This window comes from Polypterus senegalus, chromosome 9 (assembly GCF_016835505.1).
Source record: "Polypterus senegalus isolate Bchr_013 chromosome 9, ASM1683550v1, whole genome shotgun sequence".
NCBI lineage: Eukaryota > Metazoa > Chordata > Cladistia > Polypteriformes > Polypteridae > Polypterus > Polypterus senegalus.
Window position 1 is genome coordinate 167,837,556 of NC_053162.1, and position 21,103 is coordinate 167,858,658.

The 21,103-nt window shown below is 44.5% G+C and overlaps 1 protein-coding gene across 1 annotated transcript; it reads left to right on the plus strand.

Annotated features, from left to right (window-relative positions):
- The first annotated feature begins 2,802 nt into the window (after positions 1–2,802).
- Positions 2,803–17,691, plus strand: smfn (small fragment nuclease). The gene is made up of 7 exons (XM_039764170.1): positions 2,803–3,070; positions 4,746–4,829; positions 4,934–5,011; positions 5,092–5,203; positions 7,693–7,801; positions 10,759–10,812; positions 17,412–17,691. The coding sequence occupies exons 1-7, from the start codon at positions 2,837–2,839 to the stop codon at positions 17,548–17,550; spliced, it is 810 nt and encodes a 269-aa protein (XP_039620104.1). The 5' UTR covers positions 2,803–2,836; the 3' UTR covers positions 17,551–17,691.
- Positions 17,692–21,103: the final 3,412 nt, after the last annotated feature.

Sequence of the window (21,103 nt, forward strand, 5' to 3'; positions counted from 1 at the left end):
AGGCTCAAAACGTGCGCGCGCAACTTCCCACCCAAACGTCGGGATTTATTAAAGAAAACTTGCGCATCTTTATGGCAACTCTGACCCATCCGCACGTAACATTTCGGAGATACTGGGAAATGACGACCCCCTTGATCAAAGCAGGGAAACGCAGCCAAACTAACTAAATGCCAACTGGCATGAATAACAACAATACGCATTACTGAGCCTTTATTAAAATGAGCGTCGCGCTGATGTGACAAAGAGATTAAACCTCAGAAGTTATGAGTATAACATCCAGACTGTGTTTCAGACAGCCAATGCTGCATATTTACACTGAAGAACTTTTTTCGTTTTTTTTTATCAGTTTATTGCCGCAGAACTGGCCGACGGGTCAGGAATATCTCAGCCAAGCTTCACTCTATCATGCCTGCTGTTCTGGAAGCCATTAACTGACCAGCGAGGTGCTACACCCAGTTTTCCTATGATATGGACGTACATTCACAAAAGATAACAGGATTTTGCCAATATAAAAATACTTTTTTGTAGCAGGGTCCAATTTTTCTAAAGTAACTGGAGCAAATGACTGCAGTCATATTGCGACAAGGGCACCCAGCGAGAACGAAGCTCTTTTTGTTAATCATAACCAGTACCTTCTATTAACACACAGGTTAGCTGTGATGCCAAGATGCAGCTGACAAACGTCGCAGCTCACAGGATCGGGTCAACCCGCCATTCATTTACCTTAAGGCAGACGTGATGGCTGGTTTGTTGGTAAGGTAACTGCCTTCACCCTTTATTTTACATATGGCCTGAATTATTCATTGTAACTGAGGCGCCTCCGACGGATGGCCAGTGGGGACCGGCGCGGCTCGTCCTACCCCACCCACGGATCCTCCATAGCCTCGGGGCGTGAGGGAATGGGAGGTGGGGGGACACTTTTCCGCGAGGCTTTGTCGCCACAATCACATCATCACCTGTGTCAGGTGATAGCGGCTATCCGTTCAGATGCTGGCACCTCACACCTTTCCCGGACCCCCAGAGCGCAGAGGAGAGGTGCTATAATGCCACACATGACCTTGTGGTCTCAGTTGTAGAGCACAGCCAGACACAACTGAATTAAGTGTCGGGGTCTCAATGCATCAGGTGGGAGGCTGTTCTACAAACCAAATGCTCCATTTACGCTTGTCAGAGCGGCGCTCAAGGCGCGTTCACGTGGGTGATTGTGATTATTAATGGGGATACCGCATAGAATTGTGTATTTGCCAGGTTTTATAAATCTGATTTTTTTGGGTGGGCATGCACATATTTTCATGCTTGAACCTACACAAAAGTTTTATAAATGAGCCCCCAGATATGGTCTTGATTGGTAAGGAAACTTTATGTTATATGAACATTTCTGTTTCAAATTTAATATTTCATTTGAACATAAACAGTTTACAATGTTGTGAAAGCAATTGCTCAGTCAATAGTCCCAACAGCCTTAAAATGCATCACAAAGTGCTACAAGTTCAACTCCGTGTCTCAACTCCAGGCTTGACATCACTGGCCTCATTCGTAACTGTCCTTGGGGGGAAATTTGGCTTTTAACAGAAGCCCAATAAATAAATAAACCAGAAAGAATAAAAAGCAAGAAAACTAAAAAAAAAAAAGAAACTTCTAACTTGGTTGTCAGAGACACACAGAGACTTTATGCGGGCACATTGCCGTTGTTATAAAGAAGCCCCCGGTAGTGTTTTTTGACCCACTGCTGTTGAATGATTTGTTGGCATGTCAGAAAGAGGATGTGCAGCTCTGCTCATAATGGCACTCAGTTTTTGTTTTAATTGCCCCCTTCACTACTACCTCCAGGGGGTCCAGAGTGCGCTTCATAACTGAGTCTGCCCTTTTTGTTACGTTCTCACTCTACACACTCTGATGTCCATCTCAGCTTTCCCCTTCTTCCTCTATCCAGTCAGATCCTGGTTGCCCTTTTCTCTCAAGACCGTATCAGACACCTTTATATGAAATCTTGAGTTTCTTGTCAATCTGCCTCATGGATTAACCTTCACTATATAAGAACAACAATGGACTGACATGTTTCTTAAGAAAGGTGTTTCATTTTGGCCATTTTTGAACCCAGAACTGAACTTTAGCAATGCCAGTACCTTATAATCCAATTGAACAGTGTAACAGGTTTCTGTGATGCTAATGCTAATGCCAATAGCTAATTAGCATGTAAACGTGACTAATTAAGGATAAGCTATGGGAGTTTACCACTAGGACACTGAATGAATGGTCTCTGAAAATATGGCTTTGCATTCTTATGTGAATATTACATTAAAAATCAAGTCATTTCAAGCAGTAATAGTCATTAGCAATGCTAGTAATGATTTGGCTGTATTTGGTATATCAATTTAATGTAATTTTGATATAAATCAAATCAAGATATAGCAAATTCTATCAAAAACTGGAACATTTCTTATTTTGTTCTGACTTAATCTACTACTATTTGTAAAGCCAGTTAATACAAATGTACCTAAAGGTTCATCCGTCCAGTCTCTGCATCCTGTTTGTCCAATTCAAGGTCGGCGGTGAAGTGGAAGTACTTTAGTTTTAAATTTCATAACGATTAACTGTTAAACTGGCCTTTGTCTGCCGTCACTAATAATATATTAGCAAGTAAAACAAAGAAATAAAAGAGCGAGACAGCAGTCACACTCCAGAGGTTTAACGGGACGTGACCCCGCCTACTCCTCACGATGATTGGCTGATTCTCTCGATCCACGTGACCCGCAGCCGCCTTCCCGGCAAGCCTGCGTCACGTGGCGTGCCTGTCGCCCTCACGACACTTTTTAACGCTGTACGGCAGACCGGTATGCCGGTGTACTGGTCAGCAGCGTGCGCCTTGGTGTCTCTTCCGAGTGTCAGACTCGCGCTCGGCTTTGGTATTCAAAGGTTGGCAACGTCGATTCCTGTGCGAGCGGGCCGACTGGAGCTGCATTTTCCCGGCACAGTCCAGGCTGCAGCTCGGAGATTTGTCAGCATGACAACTTCCAACTTGTTGGCGGCTGAGTCCATGGCCCAGAGACTGGTCTGGGTAGACTTGGAGGTGAGGGGTGGCATTGCTGGTGGAATCGTGGTGTGCAGGAGTTTTGTATAAATTACGGCATTAGGCGTGTGCTGGGTGGGATCTAGGAGCCGGGCCTTCTAGAATTGGAGGCAAGTAGGACCGGTCGCTGGAAGGGGCCTCAGCGGCAATGGACCAGCTATAAATGGACCTTCTTATGCGTCAGTGATGAGCTAACGGTTCTGAGGTCCCCAGAAGTGCCGTGGCAGGACTCCAGGAAGCTGACAAAAATGGAGACCTGTAAAGTGATTTCTCATGATTTTGTGAAAATGTTCTTCCGGTTAGCCACATTTTATACAAATCTTAAATTTAACGCAATTTGGCCGTTTGTGTTTATACCTGGGACCTCCCGAAGTGACAGCTTAGCTTTTGAATCCTAAGAATGTTTGACTTGAGGCTGCTTGTTTATGGTCATTGTTTGGGTGGGTAAGGGTCTGCTGGTCATGACACACCAGATCTGACATTTCCATTAAAATCATTCTAAACTGAGATTATAGCCCAGTCTGCATTGGACCACTGGCTCTGGCTATGGGTGAGCCTCAGTCGTATGAAATATCTCTTCAGGGTCTCGGGAGTGAGCCGCAGCCCACGTTGATATTTAATCTTGGTGGGCCACTGGGTCAGACATCCAGAGAGAATGGACTGTGTTAGTTCGGTCAGTTGGTGACAAGGCAAAGAGGTAATGGATGTAAAATTTAAATCTGCAGCGGTTTTGCTTTGCTAATTATTTAACTTTATGTAGTGCTTTTCTAACCAGCTTAAAACACTTTACATAGACGGTGAAGGGCCACTTCAACCACTGTCGATGCATAATGTCCACCTGAATAATGCAATGGCAGTATGCTCTGCACACATTAGCTATCAGCTGGTGCAGGGGAGGGAGGGAGAATTAGTCAATAAGGGATTAGGGGGCCAGAGCAGATGAGGCTATGGTGGGCAGTTTAGCCAGAATATCGGGGAAACGTCCCAGGAAAAATTTAAAAGAATAGGCTCTTGTCTGCCTGTGAAGCCACTGCACTAGAGAAGCAAGGATGAGATGTGTAGTGGTTGGCTTTCTGCATCAGTCTGATAGCTCTGGACCCTGGGAGCCGCTGTCATTTAATTTGTAGCCAAATAACAAAGGGTCTTGTGATTCACTCATGAGATTGCCTGAATTTCATTGTACGGGTGTGGTGGTCCTGGGATGTGGTGTCTGACATCAAAGTGTGTCTGCCTTGAGCTGTGGTTCCTTTACCCAGGTTTGAAGTTGAGATGAACTGTAGTCCTTTGTAGACAAAGAGAAGAGACTGCAGTTGGTTCTTCTTCTCTCACGGATCCTAGCACTAGGGAACCCCATGGCCTTGAACGTCACTGAACAAATCTGAATGTTGGCATAGTTGGTGAAGGCATGTGTAGGTGCGTGTGTCAGGAAAGGGGCATAAAAGACGGTAAGAGACTTTACCTTTTTTTCCTTAGAAGAATAAATGGGTGGATATGGATCACGGGTGAAAATATGACCGCTTGAACATGTGTGTAGTTTTATCACCATTTCCCTGGCTGGTATGATCTGTAAAAATCCTGCGTGAATTTTATGGGAGTGGTGGGGTTTGGCTTTCAACTGAAGATACACATGACTCTGATTTCCTTACTTACATGCTTTGTGCTTTTCTCTTCACAGATGACTGGACTAGATATTGAGAAAGACCACATACTTGAAATGGCCTGCATAATAACTGATTCAGAGCTTAACATTGTGGCCGAGGCAAGGGTCTTCCTTTTTATGCTGCTCATGCTTTTCGGACCCCAAATTGCTTCATAATATTGGCAGTTTGTTTTTGGTTGCTCACGCTGTTTTGTGTTTCCTAGGGACCAAATCTGATCATAAATCAACCAGATGCACTATTGGATGGCATGTCTGACTGGTGTAAAGAGCACCATGGCGATGTAAGTGACCCATAATGTTGTCTCCTTTCCATTCCCTTTGGTGGTTCTCTACAGAATCTTCTCCTGCTTCGTTTCTCCAGTCAGGTCTCACGCGTGCCGTACAGGAGAGCAAGATTTCCCTGCAGCAGGCAGAGTACGAGTTTCTGTCCTTCATCCGCCAACATACGCCTCCTGGGCTTTGTCCACTAGCTGGTGAGTAGTGTATGTTACTGGTGAATCTCCAGCAGGTGGCAGCATATACATCACGCATCCCAATAAAAAAAAAAAAAAAAGTGCGTTCATTGCATTTGTTGTTCTGCTTTGGCTAAACATCAATGTTTCCATTTAATAAAATAAAGATGTGTTCATGTATGTATACATGCGTATGCTCGCACTCCAGCGTATATGTGTGTATGAGCATACGTGCATGCACAACAAAGGCAGCCAGCCCCAGGGACAGTCACAGCCGTGGTTCACAGTGTCTGGCGATGGCGCTGGAGAACTGGAAGTGGGCAGTTGTTGACTTCAAGCTGTTTTTAAGCTTATAATACATTTATGAACAATATGGTTTGGTTCAGTAGTGTGCATGTTAGTATATTAGTTTAGAGGTGCAGGATATTCTTTGGTGGCAGGGCCCCGGAGGTGGATGAGATACGCCCGGAGTTCCTCAAGGCTCTGGATGTTGTAGGACTGTCTTGGTTGACACGTCTCTGCAACATCACATGGACATCAGGGACAGTGCCTCTGGATTGGCAGACCGGGGTGGTGGTCCCCCTCTTTAAGAAGGGGGACCGGAGGGTGTGTTCCAACTACAGAGGGATCACACTCCTCAGCCTCCCTGGAAAAGTCTATTCGGGGGTTCTGGAGAGGAGGGTCCGTCAGATAGTCGAACATCGGATTCAGGAGGAACAGTGTGGTTTTCGTCCTGGTCGCGGAACAGTGGACCAGCTCTTCACCCTTAGCAGAGTCCTGGAGGGTGTATGGGAGTTTGCCCAACCGGTCTACACGTGTTTGTGGAATTGGAAAAGGCATTCAACCGTGTTCCTTAGGGAAATCCTGTTGGGGGTGCTCCGGGAGTATGGGGTACCGGACCCCCCTGATAAGAGCTGTTCGGTCCCTTTACAACCGGTCTGCATTGCCGGCAGTTCCAGTGAGAGTTGGACTCCGTCAGGGCTGCCCTTTGTCACCGATTCTGTTCATAACGTTTATGGACAGAATTTCTAGGCGCAGCCAGGGTGTTGAAGGGGTCCGGTTTGGTGGACTCAGGATTGGGTCACTGCTTTTTGCAGATGATGTTGTCCTGTTTGCTTCATCAGGCCGTGATCTTCAACTCTCTCTGGATCGGTTAGCAGCTGAGTGTGAAGCGGCTGGGATGAGAATCAGCACCTCCAAATCCGAGAGCATGGTCCTCAGCCGGAAATGGGAGGAGTGCCCTCTCAGGGTTGAGAACGAGATCCTGTCCCAAGTGGAGGAGTTCAAGTATCTCGGGGTCTTATTCACGAGTGAGGGAAGAATGGAGCGTGAGATCGACAGGCGGATCGGTGCGGCATCCACAGTGATGCGGGCTCTACATTGTTCTGTCGTGGTGAAAAAAGGAGCTGAGCCGTAAGGCAAAGCTCTCAATTTACCAGTCGATCTACGCTCCTACCCTCACCTATGGTCATGAGCTATGGGTAGTGACCGAAAGAACGAGATTGCGAATACAAGCAGCTGAAATGAGTTTCCTCCGCAGGGTGTCTGGGCTTTCCCTTAAAGACAGGGTGAGAAGCTCAGTCATCCGGGAGGGGCTCAGAGTAGAGCCGCTGCTCCTCCGCATTGAGAGGAGTCAGATGAGGTGGCTCGGGCATCTGATCAGGATGCCTCCTGGATGCCTCCCTGGTGAAGTGTTCTGGGCATGTCTAACCTTGAGGAGGCCCCGGGGAAGACCCAGGACATGCTGGAGGGACTATGTCTCCTAGCTGGCCTGGGAACGCCTCGGGATTCTCCTGGAAGAGCTGGAAGAAGTGGCCGGGGAGAGGGAAGTCTGGGCATCTCTGCTTAAGCTGCTGCCCCCGCGACCCGACCTCGGATAAGCGGAAGAAGATGGATGGATGGATGGATGGATATTCTGTGCGTATTCATAAGTGAAGTAAGATATCCATCAGATTTTGACTCTTTGACTAATTTACTTTTTAGTTGACTAAAACCGATTTTTACATTTTCTTGACTAAAACTAAAATGCAATTTAGTCAGATGAGTAAAACTAAATCAAAATGTATTGTCCAAAATGAACACCTGAAAAAGAAAGCAAAAGGGCGCTGTCACTTTATCAGATTTGAAATTTAAAGTTACATACTGTAGCTATTAAAATATTGGTTTGATTTTTTTTTCAAGCCATGCACAGTCTGCAAACAATGTTAAACTGTCTGCTTACTGATTTCAAGAGTAAAATTAGTTTTGGTGACTAAGACATCCCACATCTAGTTTATGCTCTTCTTCATGATCACCGAAATAAACCTGGGCAGTAAAGCGCATTGCACTTCCTCTAGGGTAGAGTGAAACCCAGCTGTTGTGTGTTGCTCGATCTGGCCATTACTTTTTGGAGGTTTTGCATTACTAGATTAAAACGTCTCGCAGATTAAATTGGGCTTGTGGGCCTGCTACTTGGGTATCTTGTGGGCAAAGGATTGTGTTCTGACTGGGTACTTTTGAATTCCTTGCAGGAAATTCCGTTCATGCTGATAAGAAGTTTTTGGATAAGTACATGCCCCAGTTCATGTACCACCTACATTACAGAATAATCGATGTCAGCACCATCAAGGAGCTCTGCAGGTGATGTTCAATGCCAGGGTCAGTGGGTGTCCCGTCTGCGATGTCCATTGGACTAATCCTCACTTTGACCAAGACAAGTTCTTGTTATTCAGATGGGAGTTTGGCTCCCCGCTGGCCTAGTTTTATTATTCTCCATCTTTCCTTTGCCACATAGTATTTTGTAAATGTGACATGTGTTCTTATATGTTCAGTGAAATTCTTACTTGCACGTGTCGCTTACTTTTGTTTGTTTTCGATGTCTCTTTCTTCGCTGCTTTATATTTCAGCATCTGCAGAGAACCTTTTTTGAAAAGACATTGAGTGAAATTCTGTGACACAGTGGATGGGGCATCCCAACAGTGTAGTGGGAAATTATTGGCTTTGCATGATATTAATGATCCGTGTGAGTGGTGACCCTGCCTTAATCGGGGTCTTGCTGGTGCCCCAGTGTTGGATAAACAAGTAGCTCTTATTCTGGACATATGAAATATATGATTAGCAATGTAGAATGATATCAATTAGAAGATCTTAAGTAGACCAATCCATATCTATCTATCATATAGTGCCTTTCTTATCTATCGATCTATCAAAAGTCCAACATCTGTCTGTATGTCTTTCCAATTTTCATGACAGAACTACTTAACGGATTTAGGTCTTTTTTTTTTTTTTCTCTATAATTTGCTTGAACATTCCAGTTGATTTTGTGACTTCTCTCATCGCACCAAGTAGCATAGTTCGCTTGCAGTACCGATTTTATTTGTACGAATTTGAAAGAGACGCAGTTGGCCAAGGAGAGGGAGACCGGGCCCTCCTCGCTCGCTCGCGTGCCAGCCTCGGGCATATCTTAAATCTGCTTAACTAGCAAATGAGAGAACTACTTAACGGATTTAGATCAGGTTTTTTTTTTTTTTCTTTCTATAATCTTCTTGAACATTCTAGTTGATTTTTTTTTTTTTTTTTCACTTTCTCTCATTGCGCTAAGAATCATAGTTTGCTTGCCGGAGTGATATATTCGTGCTAATCCGAGACAGAGGCTACAGGCCAAGGGGAGCAGGAAGCTTGGCGTCAGGAGTGGGGAGCCGGGCGGGGCCTTCCTCAATCACGCGCCAGCCTCCGTTCTGAGTCGCTTTACCTCTCGCCACATGTTGGAGTGCACCTTCCCTCTGCTTAGCTAGCAGTACCTGTTTTCTCAGCAGACGTATCTTCAGGAGATTGTTAAAGTGTAACGTTTGACGTTTTTGAGAGAGAGATCGGTTATTTGTGTTTTGGAGAGTACCTGCTGATTGATTTGGCAGAGAAATCACAGCCACATGATTTCCTCCCCACACAGGGGATGCCCTCCCGTCAGAACTGAACACAATCAGATACAGTCCCAACTTTCACATTGGAGCGTACCTACCTTGCGCTTAGCCAGAATTGCATTATTTATTTTTAATTTTTAAACTGTATCCTATTTCACTGCTACATGAGTGGAGCCGCGGGGGTACAGTTAGTATTGTGTATAGATATGTAATCTGCAAACAAAAGCCGCAGCACTTTGTCCCTCTGATCAGCATCACACAGAACAGCCACTTTTCATGAGTCACGGGTGCTTAGCCACTGTATATAATGCTAAAAAGACTATTTCATCATGTGGATTACGGTTAATTACATGCCATGATCCAGTTCATCATCCTGCCACACACACCAGCATTGCCACTCTAGTTAGTAAAGATAATGGAAGTTGGAAATGTGGCATTTGAGGGTCGGCCAGACTAAAATTAAAGGAAACACTTGGACTGGTACCTTGTTCTGAACTTGGATTGGAGCCTAATGTAGCAAGTGCTGATATGGAAGGACAGAGGCACCCACCAAATAACAGTTTGACCAAAGAATGGGCATGTTTGTTAAACGATAATAAACAGTAACACTGTTCTTAGAACCTGACGAGACTGCTTCCTGCACATTCCTGTTATTACAGAGCAACGCGCTGAAACCACAAATATGAACCGTGAACAAGACCTGACTAGCCGCACACTGCTGCCCCGCAGGTATCACTGTATCAGCAGTCCTAGTCTTCTTTCTATCCTCCGTGGCACTCTGGGGTCCATTTGTTTCTTATGGAAGCCTTTGACCTCTTTATTCAGATTTCTTGAGGCTCATCAATGTGCCCCCCACTGCCTGGCCAGATAGGTTGCTGCCACTCAGTCATCTGGTCCTGCCAGGCTGTGAAGAGCCATTCCTGGCTGTTGTGTGTGTGTGTGTGTGTGTTTTTTTTTTTTTTAAAATGGTACCATAAAACATTTTTACAATTTTATTTAAGAGACCAATATTCCCCTACACGTACATTTTGCACCATGTACATCTTAAAGTTAGGCTTTAACGCATATTATTATTATTATTATAATAATGAACTGACTTGGCATTGTGAAGGCCAGACTAATGCTTTGGCAGGGTAATGGCAGTGGAAGTGACCGTGTTGTGGCCTGCCTTCCTAGTCCTGCTCTACTGCTCAGAACAACGTCGTGCATAAACCCCGCCCGACATCTCAGTAATGGAAACTTGTTCTGTGAAGTAAGCCTGCTCTGATGAATTGTTCATCACATGCCATGATAACTTTAATACAGCATGCCAGTTCAAGGACTGGACAGATACCAAAAACAAGTCAATGGATGTCATGTATGAAATACTGGAAGGACAGGGCTTATTTATGCCTAATGAATTCATCGCACACTAGCTAGGGGGTCCCGTAACGGAGTGGCACCCTTTCCTGGGGTTCTAGTAATGGGGTGGTGATTCTCTGAAATGGTTTAAGTGTGTTAAGTTATGTGATGGGATGAGTGGCCAGCAAGCCGTAAGACCTCCTGGATGCTGGAGTTCAACATCCCATACCCCCTGAATTATTTATTTATTTATTTATTTATGTATTCTTTTCTCTCCCCCACCCCTACCACCATCCTCCTGGCATTCCTACAAAAAAAAAAAAACCATAAACAAAGGCGTTGGTTTCCAGAAGAATATAAGCAAGCTCCCCGGAAGAAAGCCTCACACAGGTAAGTAACCCCATCATCTGCTTTTTCTGGTGTTTTGTTTGTGACAAGGGTTGGCGTTTGACTGTTTCGCTTTCTAGGTGCTCTGGTACCTAAACTAGCAATGACTCGAACAGCAGCATTTTTTTTTTTTTTTTTCCATTCTCAAGCTTATAGAATATGCTTATGTTGCCAAAGGAAAAAAAAAATGGTGGAGCTGGTAATGAAGACTGATATCAGTAGTCATAGCAACAGTGAGATTGGGGTGCTGAACCCATCGCTGGTATCTCCATTATTGTGCTTATGTAACGGAGTGTTGAATGTTTTAGTTATTTTTTTTAACCTTTTAGTGTGTCCATTTAAATTCTGTGCTCAGCAGGGCTCTGCCCAGACTGCTTGCCTGTGCATGGCGTGGAGTTGTACATATGTGTTAACCACCTGGTAGCCCATCGGTGCTGCTCATTAATAGCCCAATGGGGCACTTTAACCCATCAATTTTCTGTTACTTAAATGGTTTGGGATGGGGCATAGTGGTTAGTGCCGCTGCCTACTGGACCCAGCATTCTGAATTCAAATCCCGGGCCAGTTTGTCTGTCATGTCTGCACCTTGGATGAGAGTGTTCAGGCTAGTTTGGGGCACTTGAATTGGCATTGGGTGATTGTAGCGGCATGTAAGTGAGTGGACCTTGGTACCCTGTCCATATGCGGCTTCTGCCATTCCTGTGACCCTCAATTGGGTTAAGTGGGAATGTTATGTAATGGTTAGGGATGTGGAGGGTTAAAGCTGAATGCTCCTTGGACATCTTTTTAAGTTTTGGACAGCGAGATGACGGCCTTCAGCCTCAGTTTCTCAATAAAGTTACATTTTTAAAACCAGTGACACATTATGCGTTCCCATTTCCCCATTGTACTGTCACATGGCCATTTATTGGTTGTCAGCTCCATGTGCACAGGGCCCAACCCTACAACCAAAAGACAAAATCAAACCTGTCTAATTTGGTCAGGGGTGACTCACTGGGTATGTCACACTAGGCCAGTACTTCTCAATTATTTTCTGTCATGCCCCCCCTAGGAAGAAGAAAACATCTTGCGCCCCCCGCGCGACTATAAATAGTATCATTTGTCTATAAAATTGTTATAAGTACAAGTATAAAAAAGCATGTTCCCTGAGGTCAAACGCACCCCCCTTGACGGAGCCGGCGCGCCCCACTATTTGAGAATCACTGCACTAGGCAAACGGCCTTCATGGGGAAAACTCTGCTAAGATTATGTAAGTGAAAGCTACAATTGAAAATCACTGGAAAAGTCGTCAAATGTGACTTGACCATTGGGTGTCCCTGACCACCTTCCAAGTGGTGTCTGTCTGTCTGTCTGTGTGTCAAGATGCGAGTCTGGGGACATAACTTCTGAACCACGGCACTGTTACTTGCACTGTAAGACTCTCTAGGCCACTGGAGTTTAAGCAGAATCCCCCCAGTCAATTTTTGAATGTTGCCAAACTTTGATCCTGCTGGGCCCTGGTGGCTGCAGGTTTTTATTTCTGCTGCTTTCTTAGTTCATTTAAAATCCATACAACATTAGCCGTTATTGACGCCAAAGTGACACACTAAGTAATGAAAGATGTGGCTGGAGTAAAAGTTATCATCTACTGTAGCCATCCAAGGGCCTCTGTTTATTACCTTTGCTCTGCAGAGAGAACTACATACAGTCCTATGAAAAAGTTTGGGAACCCCTCTCAGCCTGCATAATAATTGACTCTCCTTTCAACACAAAAGATAACAGTGGTGTGTCTTTCATTTCCTAGGAACATCGGAGTGCTGGGGTGTTTTCCGAACAAAGATTTTTAGTGAAGCAGTATATTTATTTGTATGAAATTAAATCAAATGTGAAAAACTGGCTGTGCAAAAATTTAGGTCCCCTTGTAATGTTGCTGATTTGAATGCCTGTCACTGTTCAATGCTGATTACTTACAACACCAGATTGGTTGGATGAGCTCGTTAAGCCTTGAACTTCATAGACCGGCGTGTAACAATCATGAGCGGTAAAACGTATTTAAGGTGGTCAATCGCAAGTTGTGCTTCCCTTTGACTCTCCTCTGAAGAGTGACAGACAGCATGGGATCCTCAAAGCAACTCTCTAAAGATCTGAAAACAAAGATTGTTGAGTCTCATTGTTTAGGGGAAGGCTACACAAAGCTATCTCAGAGATTTAAACTGTCAGTTTCAACTGTAAGGAATGGAATCAGGAAATGGAAGGCCACAGGCACAGTTGCTGTTAAACCCAGCAGGTCTGGCAGGCCAAGAAAAACACAGGAGCAGCATATGTGCAGGATTGTGAGAATGGTTACAGACAACCCACAGATCACCTCCAAAGACCTACAAGTACATCTTGCTGCAGATCGTGTATCTGTACATCGTTCTTCAATTCAGTGCAATTTGCACAAAGAACATCTGTATGGCAGGGCGATGAGAAAGAAGCCCTTTCTGCACTCAAGCCACAAACAGAGTCGCTTGCTGTATGCAAATGCTCATTTAGACAAGCCAGATTCATTTTGGAATAAAATGCTTTGAAATGATGAGACAAAAATGGAGTTATTTGGTCAGAACAAAAAACGCTTGCATGGTGGAAGAAGAACACCGCATTCCAAGAAAAACACCTGCTACCTACTGTCAAATTTGGTGGAGGTTCCATCATGCTGTGGGGCTGTGTGGCCAGTTCAGGGACTGGGGCCCTTGTTAAAGTCGAGGGTCGGATGAATTCAACCCAAATTCAACAAATTCTTCAGGATAATGCTCAAGCATCAGTCACAAAGTTGACGTTACGCAGGGGTTGGATATTCCAACAAGACAATGAGCCAAAACACAGTTTGAGATCTACAAAGGCGTTCATGCTGAAGGAGAAGTACAATGTTCTGGAATGGCTGTCACAGTCCCCTGACTTCAATATTATCGAATATCTATGGGATGATTTGAAGCAGGCTGTCCATGCTCAGAAGCCATCAAATTGAACTGAACTGGAGAGATTTTGTATGGAAGAAGGGTCAGAAATACTGTACCTCCATCCAGAATCCAGACACTCCTCAAAGGCTATAGGAGGACAGAGTCTAGAGGCTCAAAGGAGCAAAAGGAGGCTCAACTAAGTATTGATGTCATATCTCTGTTTAATTTTGTTATGATGCATATTGCATATTTTCTGTTAATCCAATAAACTTAATGTCACTCCTGAAGTACTACTGTGTCCATAAGGCATGTCAGATATTAAAAAGAAGTTGCTACTTTGAAAGCTCAGCCAAAGATAAACAAAAATCCAAAGAATTAAGAGGGGTTCCCAAACTTTTTCATATGACTGTCCTGTACTGGGCCAAAAGGATTGTGACAGGGCCTTCATTTAAAAAAAAAATTGCAGCTTTATGTAGGGGAAGTCGTGTGCTGGACACATCCCTACATACACCGACATGGAATGGGCATACATAAATCGGCACAGAGGTCATCTGTTTAGTGGTCCGTGTGTGCATTCCAGGTCTGTGAAGGATATTCTGAATATGCATGTTTTGTGTCTTTTGTTCATTTCTGTGACTGTCACTCACATTGCACTTGTGATTCATGCCACATTTTGTTTTTCTTCAAGCCTTCATGGTGGGATTGTCACAAAAGTTTAGTTTGGATTTGTCATGTTAGGTTAAAACAGTAAAACTTGAGTTAATTGAAAAGCTTTACCCGTTTGTCTGCTTTCCATAAGCAAGCAGCAATGTCTGCAGGCCTGTAGACAGGGGGCGCTGTCAGACCATCGATTTACCCTTGTGTGTCCGTACCTATGCAGAGGGCAGTGAAATCCTGAATATGCATGAGCTTATCATCATGCAGCACGTTGTCATTCTCCTGCACTAGGATCGGAGAGTTGGTACTACCTTACCTCAGAATGCCTGTCTGTCTGTCTTCCTTACCTGAAATCACTACCTCACCTCAATATTGGAAGTGTAATGGGAGAAGACCCCTCAGTCTGGGTATCGCGCTTACTTCTTTTTTTGATTCTCTCGGGTAGTCTGGTTTCTTTCCCACACCACAAAGCCCTCACATGAGACGATTTCAATTTGGCCCTATGTGGGGTGTGTGTGTAGGTGGTGGCCTCCGCTATTGACGTCTAATGTTGATTTCTGCCCGGTGCTGCTCATGTCCACTGTGACCATTAGTGGGTTTGTGTTTTTAATAATGTTAAGTTCTGTTAGTCTCTAGTCATACATAACACTGCATGTGTATCTTGCATTAGAATTGAGTTGTTAACACATCTGTTAAATGGATCATTTTTTACCCTCTTGATTTAATTGTGTCTACGCAACTTTTTCCTCCTTCATTCATAAGACTACTCCCACACTCATATGTTTTCATTTAAAAGTGGTGTGTTTAAATGAAAATGGTCTCCATCCACACTGGCGCTTTCTCGTTTTTAAAAAAAAAGGGCCAAAAATGCACACGATGTAGACGTTCACATACACTGAAATTGGCAGAAAAAGCCTTGCAGGCATGGTAACCCCGCCGGCCATAGGGTTTATCCCATAACTGTAGCACCCGCTCTTTTTGCACATGTACAGTCTGAATGCTGCGCACAACACAACAAGCGCCAGGGCAAAAACTCTTTCTTTCTGCTGTGTTGGACTGTGGCGTTACTCTGAGAAAGGTGATCAGTTAGGAGATCGAGGCGTTGAGCCAATCGTAATGAGCACAAACAAATTTGAGTTCTGTTTTCACCCATCCATACTGTAACGCTGAGCCGGTGTTTTCAGAAGTACCGTATATACTCACGTACAAGTCGGGTCTTCAAACCTGAAAAATCGATCATAAAATCAGACCCTGACTTATACACCCGTTCAAAAATGTGATTTACATCTTCTTGCCTCCTCCAATCTCACGTTAGTTTCTCAGACACATTGAATTTTGTTTCAGTAGCGCAGTTATCAATTTCTTTTCATTTAAGACCAGCATCATATTTTCTTCTGATCGAACGCTGCATTGCAGATAAGGGGTGCTCTTCTGATAAAGGTGTATGAGGGTGTGAGATACAAAAACCACAAATCAGTGCAAACGTCGCTTCAGAATAGTTCAGGTATTACCGTGTGGTCACGTCAATAAATAAAAGCTGTGTGCTTCGTGGTTACTCTCTCAGGAGGGCGTTAGCATATCATAATCTCTTGGACCGATAGCGTGAGGTTTTTCGCATTCGACTTCTACGACCGACATTATAAAACACCAGAAATTATACGGTAAAATCGAGTCCCGACTTGAACTTAAACGCGAGTATATAAGATTTTGCGTACAAGTTGATAAATATTTTGAAACTATTGCAACCAATGTAATATTAATATTTCATTAGTGAGAAGCATTCATGTTTACCCCCTAGGACTAAGTCAGGATAGTGAATTTTACGACCGGGTTGGACGAAGTGCCTCAAACCAGTTTGGCCAGTGATTCTCTGCAGGACCCTCTCAGTCAACCCCCACAGGAAAGCCAGACTGCCTAACTGGCAAGCTTCACAGGGCAGGTGTGAAGGAATTCTGTGCCCCACTGGTCTGAAGTATGGCTGTTTGGAACTGGCTTGTATCATAAGACTTTAAGTACCACGATGCCCTATTGGCTCTAGGGGTTGAACAGAAAACCTACAAATTTGCTTGCTTTGCCTCACTCTCTCTCTCTGTTACCAAACTGATGAAAGACCATCTCACACACCATGAACTGAAAAGGACAACACAATGAAGAGCACAGCTCGGCAGCCATATTGAGACAGGCATGCAGCCTGTTCTGAAGAAAGCTGACCACAAATGATGCCTTAACTAGAGACGTTTTAAGTAACTACAAGTCTGTATGCCACCTGAAACTACACATCAGCACTTGGGTTGTATGGTTGCCAATATTCAAATGTACTTTGCTTACCGTTATTTATGAATATTATCAATAATACATTATTTAAAGTGCAACTTATCTCCTGCTGGTCTTTTACTACACTTAATTGCCTGAGGTTACAGATGTAAAAGGAAAAGTGGGGAGATATTATAAAGTACAACACCTTATAAACAGTGGTAAGTCTGTGAGATTTGAGGCATTCTGGCAAAAGCTACACATTAATAATACAAAAAGGAGAAAGTAGAGTAATATTACTCTGCCAGGACAATTCCATATCTATGGAGAGCATTTTGAAAAGTCTGTCTTTTGTGGGTTACAAATGCTAGTGTAGTGTGAACAAAAGTTGAAGACCGAGACTGAGGTCTGTGTTTTTAATTGAACTTGGCCTTGGCCTAAGATATGCTCGTTAGGTTGACTGGTAATTCTAAATCCTCCTGTTGTGACTGTGCGTTTGAGTGTGCCTTGCAGTTGACCAGCCTCCCCAGTCCCCATCCGGCATAAGCAGCTTAGAAACATTAGTTTGATGTTCATGACCAAGTGTTGATTAATTGACCAGTCATTTTACAGCCCAAGACTCCCATTTACTAGAAGGCTCGTATCTCACAGGACTATGCAGTACGTACTCCATGTAGATTGGTTCTCTTGGCAAGCAGAAATGAGGTGGTGCCCTTTCACCAAATACTTTTTTAATGCCTTTTATTATTTTATTTTATTTTATTTGTGTTTAAGAGCACTGGATGACATCCATGAAAGCATCAAGGAGCTGCAGTTTTACAGAAGAAGCGTCTTCAAACCTGTAAGCGTCAAGAAGCACAGGATTGTGGAAAACGGAGAAAACGGTTCAACAGATCTGAAAGCCGCACGTTGACGGTTTGGGTTCAGTCTTGTCTTCATCACTTCTGATGCCTTCCTCACCTAGTTTTTATCAAATTGCTGACTCGTTTGTGATTTGTTGCCTTTTAGAAAGCGCCATAACTCATTCTTTAATAAAGCTTTCATTCACTCTCTCCATGTTGGTGTGTTTGTGATGCAGGTAGGGGCGATGATTGGCCCTGTATGCCTAAATGTTTAGAGAAGCAAATATGAGCTCAGGCGTAGGTACAGCTATCCCATCAAGCATTCAGCGCAAGGCAGGGGTAACACTCGGGCACAGCACCAGTCTATTGCAGGGTGAACACACACAAACGCACCCTAGAGACAATTTAGCAGTGCAAATCCACCAAAGCCGCGTGCCGTCCCTTCTTGTCACTGCCCTTATTAACCTCAGATATGTGTGCTTGTGGGCCCAGAGGCACCGGGGATGCAGGATGCAGCCATTTTATTCAGTCACTCATTTTATTGTGCTTTCTTGCTGATATTCTGGAGACCCCTGCAGCAGACATCTTTCAAATTATTTATACATGAAAAGATCATTGCTCTGTCATGCCAGCAGAGGGCACTCGAAGGATGCTGCTCAGACGCTTGTTAGGCGCTAAGCCAGGAAGTGGGGTTTTAGTGTTCATTCCAACTGAGCTCTTAAGAGGGACATCCAAAAAGTTTCTGTACTTTTTTATTTTTTTTTTGTTTTATATAACTCTATCTTCTTATATAATATGCATGCCGTGGCTATCCGTTTGTCTGTCCAGGATTTTAAATCACCCGTAGCTTGCAAAGCGTTTGACCTTTATTGACCTAAAATTTGGTAGTGCTATACTACGTGACGTCTACTATCTGCTTTCAGGGTGATGATTGACCTCCAGGGTTATTCCACTTTTTATTTTTATTTTATTTCATTTTATTGTAGAATCCGCTCTCGGCAGTGGCCAGCAGGGCACCATGTAGCGTATGTCTCTGGGCGCCGTTCTCATCTCTACCACCTTCGCCCTCACTTCCCTGCCTCTTCATATCTTAAGTCTTCAAACTGCCTCGAGAATGATTTAAGTGCCAGCTTAAGTGAAAAATTAAAGAAAACGTATTAAGTAATTTGGAAACTAGCACTGACTTAAATCAGTTTTAACGTGAAAAGACGCCAACGAAAGAAGAGAAGCAACGAGCCTTTAGGGTGGAGTAAAGAAGATCTGCTCTGGAAGCAGCAAGCAACAATGAATGGTAAACGTACAGAGAAAGATCAAGTCGAGGGTATTCATTGCACGTTCTCGTTATACCAGTGCGCCATTACTGGTTTATTAAGAATTTCCTAAAAGAATGACATCCCTTTTCTATATAGTTGCCTTCGTTTACGATGTAATTTTCCCAACGTCGTACCAAGTTTTTAATGCCCAGTTACTACTCCTCCTGCCTTCACCGTTTCCAACGAAAATGTAAAAGTGCAGAAATGTTTTGAACGTCCCACGTATGACGTTCCTGCCATTGGTTCCAGCTGGTGTGTCCATCAATGGGAGAGAAGCTGGTTTGGCTCATGAATCGATGTGAGATGGCGTCCATTTTAGAAGGAGTGGTCACTGCCAGCTCTTACAATTCCTGCTTGCTGAAGCGCCCTTCACGCACCCCAACACAGTTGAATGTTTGTTTGTTTGTTTTTTTTGTTTTTTTTTAACATTCCTGTAAATCAGTTATGGATTTTTCCTTTTGTTCAGATAGTGCTTGCTGGAAAAGGCAATATATTAGTCTTGTGGCTGAGAGTTTGCTACGTACACACACACAGACACTGGTGCTTATGTGGAGTAATACTTATTTTATTACAAATCAAACAGTATCTGTGAATTGTCAAAAATATACAATTTTCTTGCAAGTGACATATTTACAAGGTTTTTATTTCTGTTTGTATCTGGAGAAGCTGATAGAAGGTGATGGTGCAAATCCCACAGTGGGGGTTTGAGCGAGCGAGAGAGAGAGACGGCAGACGGCACACTTCTCCAGCAGCGCGACTTCTCGTCACACCTTCTGGGTCGACTGTGCATGCGCCCCCTGGAGGGCAGGGTGTGAAGTACCTGAGAACAGTGGCTCGTTCCCTTTGCCAGCTGCCAGACCTGTGGTCTCCTCTCACCTTCCCTTGGTTGAGTTTTATGTAATGTAACATCAAAGGTCAACTGCTGGCCGGCCGCATATCCTCAAGTCCTCCTGCCACAAGGTGGCAGCAGAGTCTGACTAGAAAAAGCTTGAAGTTTTCTCTCCTGCCCCACCATCTCACAGAAGCCGGCAGAAGTGTCTCGTAACATTCCTCCACTTTGGATCGCTGCTCCAGAGGCAAGTGCTCGCATTGCTTCACATCACACGCACACTCCTTCCTTTAGGGGCCGCCGTTGTCTTGTCACTCCTAATATTCCCTGACATGCCATCCATCAGACTAAAAATAAATGAGCTTGTCTCCTGGGGAGAAGGCAGCAGACATGCGAGAGCCAGGCAGTCACTTTATTTGGAGATGCGCCTCCCTCCCAGGGCACAAGACGTGACCGTCAAAAAAAAAAACAACAAAACAAACTTTAGGTCGCTGTGAGCTCTCACGATGGCAGAGCACACGCTGTCCAGCCTGCGGCCTTGCGTTCTGGCAGTTTCAGCAGGGTGAGGGGTGAGAGGTGCTATTGGGTGAGTGTTGTGGCAGAAATGGGGTCGACTCCGTGCAGTGACTATGTCGCAGTGCCACCAGCTTCAAGTTGGTGCTTCAAGTGGTCCACTTGGCGTACACTTCACCCTAGTGTGTACCAGTGCTGTCCACACCACACTGACCGCCTGCGTCTCTCCAGGGGAGACCACGCAACACTGACCTTGAAGATTCCCCTTACCTGATGATCTAGCTATGACCAACAGTGTCTCTCCTGCTGTGACCACATCTGCCCAGTACCGTCCTTGTCACTTTTACCCCACCAAGGACCTGTCACATGCTGACCACCTAACCAGGAACTCTTTGTGTGTCCTGTGCTGATGACACCTCAGTGACCTTCAGTTGAGAACACAAAGCCCTGCCATGTCCTGTCCTGGTTACACTCAACAGTGACCACCAGTGGTGACCACACACTCGTAACTTCAGTATCTGAGCCTACAGTCTGTCCTGCTCTGATCTTGAATAACATGTAACATAATAATAGTGAGCCAGCTGTCTGGTCAGCACAGACCCCATCACAGTAACTGTGAGCACCACGTGGCAGTGGCCATGTTACATAATCTCAGGTTCTGTGCTGTGCTGACCCTACTGCAGTTGGGTGGTGACCATAACATTGTGACCCTGCGCCTATCCTTATGGTAGCACAAACATCAGTGTGTCATCTTCTTATACACAAAAGTCATTTTGGGGGAAATGGCAGAGCAAGTTTTGGGCCGAATGGTAATGTCCCAGTGTCCCTTTGGTCTCTTGGGCTGTGACCCCAAGGGTGTGTCCTCTGCTTTTCAGTGCAACGTGACCTTAGTATCTCTCCAGAAAGGGTCAGGTATTTTAGGTGTCAAAGGTTTGGGCAGATTGGGCCGATGGGCTGCCCCGTTGCAGG